Here is a 4,263-nt window from a genome sequence, read left to right as displayed (position 1 = left end):
ATTTGACAAAAAGTCAGCACTAAATTTTGATTACAATGTTCAGAAACTGGGATAGAGAGGAACATCATAATAATCTGAAATTTAAAAATTTGATAAAGAATATGTACAACCCCAGACTAACTAGAAATAGAAAAGTAAAATCTCTAGTAACCTCAATCAGAAATGATAAAGGGGAAATAACAACTGATCCCACAAAGATACAAGAAATCATCTCTGAATACTACCAGAAACTCTATGCCTAGAAATTGACAACGTGAAGGAAATGGATCAATATTTGGAATCGCACCATCTCCCTAGACTTACCCAGAAAGAAATAGATTTCCTGAACAGACCAATTTCAAGCACTGAGATTAAAGAAACAATAAAAAAGCGTTCAACCAAAAAATGCCCTGGTCCAGATGGCTTCACACCAGAATTCTATCAAACCTTCAAGGAAGAGCTTATTCCTGTACTGCAAAAATTATTCCAAAAAATTGAGAAGGAAAGAATGTTCCCCAACATATTAATCTTCTAGGAAGAAAACATCCCCCTGATACCAAAACAAGGAAAAGACCCAACTAAAAAGGAGAATTTCAGACCAATTTCACTCATGAATATAGATGTAAAAATTCTCAATAAAATCCTAGCCAGAAGATTACAGCTTATCATCAAAAAAGTCATTCATCGTGATAAAGCAGTTTTCATCCCAGTGACGCAAGGCTGGTTTAACATACACAAGTCCATAAACATTATCCACCATATTAACAGAGGCAAAAATAAAGATCACATGATCCTCTCAATAGATGCAGAAAAAGCATTCAATAAAATCCAGCATCTTTTTCTAATTAGAACACTGAAGAGTATAGGCATCGGTGGCACATTTCTAAAACTGATTGAAGCTATCTATGACAAACCCACAGCTAATATTTTACTGAATGGAGTAAAACTGAAAGCTTTTCCTCTTAGAACTGGAACCAGACAAGGTTGTCCTCTGTCACCTTTACTATTCAACATAGTGCTGGAAGTTCTAGCCAATACAATTAGGCAAGACAAGGAAATAAAGGGAATCCAAATGGGAGCAGAGGAGGTCAAACTCTCCCTCTTTGCTGACGACATGATCTTATACTTAGAGAACCCCAAAGACTCAACCACAAGACTCCTAGAAGTCATCAAAAAATACAGTAATGTTTCAGGATATAAAATCAATGTCCACAAGTCAGTAGCCTTTGTGTACATCAATAACAGTCAAGATGAGAAGCTAATTAAGGACACAACTCCCTTCACCATAGTTTCAAAGAAAATGAAATACCTAGGAATATGCCTAACTAAGGAGGTGAAGAACCTCTATAAAGAAAATTATGAAATCCTCAGAAAGGAAATAGCAGAGGATATTAACAAATGGAAGAACATACCATGCTCATGGATGGGAAGAATCAACATTGTCAAAATGTCTGTACTTCCCCAATAAATCTACTTATTCAATGCCATTCCTATTAAAATACCAACATCGTACTTTCAAGATTTGGAGAAAATGATTCTGTGTTTTGTATGGAACCAGAAAAAAACCCCGTATACCTAATGCAGTGCTTAGTAATAAAAATAAAGCTGGGGGCATCACCATACCAGATTTTAGGCTGTACTACAAAGCCATAGTGTTCAAGACGGCATGATACTGGCACAAAAATAGGGACATAGACACTTGGAATCAAATAGAAAACCAGGAAATGAAACTAACATCTTACAACCACCTAATCTTCCATAAATCAAACAAGAACATACCTTGGGGGAAAGACTCCCTATTCAATAAATGGTGTAGGGAGAACTGGACATCCACATGTAAAAGACTGAAACTAGACCCACACCTTTCCCCACTCACAAAAATTGATTCAAGGTGGATAAAGGACTTAAATTAAGGCACGAAACAATAAAAATCCTCAAAGAAAGCATAGGAAAAACACTGGAAGATATTGGCCTAGGGAAAGTCCTCATGAAGAGGACTCATGGTAATTGCAACAACAACAAAAATAAACAAATGGGACTTTATTAAACTGAAAAGCATCTATACAGCTAAGGAGACAACAACCAAAGCAAATAGACAACCTACCCAATAGGAAAGGATATTTGCATATTTTCAATCAGACAAAAGCTTGATAACTAGGACCTATAGAGAACTCGAATTAATCCACATGAAAAAAGCCAACAATCCCATGTATCAATGGGCAAGAGACATGAATAGGATCTTCAGTCGAAGTGCGCTGTGGCTGCAGCGAGGAGCGGGAGGAGGGGCATGGAGCCGCCGCGGGCCTGCTGAGCACCGGAGCGCGGGCAGCCGGCCAGTGCAGCTGACAACAGCCCTGCGTGTGGTGGGCACCAGCCTGTTTGCCCTGGCAGTGCTGGGTGGCATCCTGGCAGCCTATGTGACAGGCTACCAGTTCATCCTCACAGAAAAGCACTACTTGTCCTTTGGCCTGTACGGCGCCATCCTGGGCCTGCACCTGCTCATCCAGAGCCTGTTTGCCTTCCTGGAGCACAGGCGCATGCGACGGGCCAGCCGGCCACTGAAGCTGCCCTCTCCCCGTCGGGGCTCGGTGGTGCTGTGCATTGCTGCATACCAGGAAGACCCTGACTACTTGCGCAAGTGCCTGCGCTCTGCCCAGCGCATCGCCTTCCCTGACCTCAAGGTGGTCATGGTGGTGGATGGCAATCGCCAGGAAGACGCCTACATGCTGGACATCTTCCACGAAGTGCTAGGTGGCACTGAGCAAGCTGGCTTTTTTGTGTGGCGCAGCAACTTCCATGAGGCTGGCGAAGGTGAGACAGAGACAAGCCTACAGGAGGGCATGGACTGCGTACGGAACGTAGTGCGTGCCAGCACCTTCTCATGCATCATGCAGAAGTGGGGAGGCAAGCGCCAAGTCATATACACAGCCTTCAAGGCCCTTGGTGATTCAGTGGACTACATCCAGGTGTGCGACTCTGACACTGTGCTGGATCCAGCCTGTACCATCGAGATGCTTCGAGTCCTGGAGGAGGATCCCCAAGTAAGGGGAGTCGGGGGAGATGTCCAAATCCTCAACAAGTATGACTCGTGGATCTCCTTCCTAAGCAGCATGCGGTATTGGATGGCCTTCAATGTGGTGTGGGCCTGCCAGTCTTACTTTGGCTGTGTGCAGTGTATCAGCGGGCCCTTGGGCTTGTACCGCAACAGCCTCCTCCAACAATTCCTGGAGGACTGGTACCATCAGAAGTTCCTAGGCAGCAAGTGTAGCTTTGGGGATGATCGGCACCTCACCAATCGAGTCCTGAGCCTTGGCTACCGGACTAAGTATACAGCTCGCTCTAAGTGCCTCACAGAGACCCCCACTAAGTATCTCTGGTGGCTGAACCAGCAGACCCGCTGGAGCAAGTCTTACTTCCAGGAGTGGCTCTACAATTCTCTCTGGTTCCATAAACATCACCTCTGGATGACCTACGAATCAGTGGTCACAGGTTTCTTCCCCTTCTTCCTCATTGCCACGGTCATACAGCTTTTCTACCGTGGCCGCATCTGGAACATCCTCCTCTTCCTGCTGACGGTGCAGCTAGTGGGCATTATCAAGGCTACCTATGCCTGCTTCCTTCGAGGCAATGCAGAGATGATCTTCATGTCCCTCTACTCCCTTCTCTACATGTCCAGCCTCCTGCCAGCAAAGATCTTTGCCATTGCTACCATCAACAAATCTGGCTGGGGCACCTCTGGCTGAAAAACCATTGTGGTGAACTTCATTGGCCTCATCCCCGTGTCCATCTGGGTGGCAGTTCTTCTGGGAGGGCTGGCCTACACAGCTTATTGCCAGGACCTGTTCAGTGAGACGGAGCTAGCTTTCCTTGTCTCCGGGGCCATCCTGTACGGTTGCTACTGGGTGGCCCTGCTCATGCTGTACCTGGCCATCATTGCCCAGAGATGTGGGAAAAAGCCAGAGCAGTATAGTTTGGCTTTTGCTGAGGTGTGACGTAGCCCCCAAGCAGAGCGGGAAAAGTGCAATGGGTAAGGGAGGGAAAAGGGAATCAATGAGAAAGATGGGGTGGGAGGGAAGAGGGAGTGCTGTGTTTTAATTTCTTAATGGTCCAAAGGACAAATCTAAAATGCAAAGAATGGTGACTGTAGTATGGCCTGGGCAGCTCCACTTAGAGGAGGCAACACTTTTAAGAGGCTCAGAGCAGAGAGGTCTTGCATGCTCTTGGGCTGCCCATCTGCACATAGGCAGTGGCCTCTGGGAAAGATTCTGTTTCTCCTGGGATCCG

General features: G+C 45.5%; 1 protein-coding gene across 1 annotated transcript; it reads left to right on the top strand.

Annotated features, from left to right (window-relative positions):
- Nucleotides 1-2,483: 2,483 nt before the first annotated feature.
- On the top strand, nt 2,484-3,971 carry LOC128592016 (hyaluronan synthase 3-like). The gene is given in 1 exon segment (XM_053599854.1): nt 2,484-3,971. A coding segment is annotated over 1 exon segment (1,455 nt). The 5' UTR covers nt 2,484-2,516.
- Nucleotides 3,972-4,263: the final 292 nt, after the last annotated feature.

Source organism: Nycticebus coucang, chromosome 8 (assembly GCF_027406575.1).
Source record: "Nycticebus coucang isolate mNycCou1 chromosome 8, mNycCou1.pri, whole genome shotgun sequence".
In the NCBI taxonomy this organism is placed as follows: Eukaryota; Metazoa; Chordata; class Mammalia; order Primates; family Lorisidae; genus Nycticebus; species Nycticebus coucang.
This window is presented reverse-complemented; position numbering and strand designations above follow the sequence as displayed.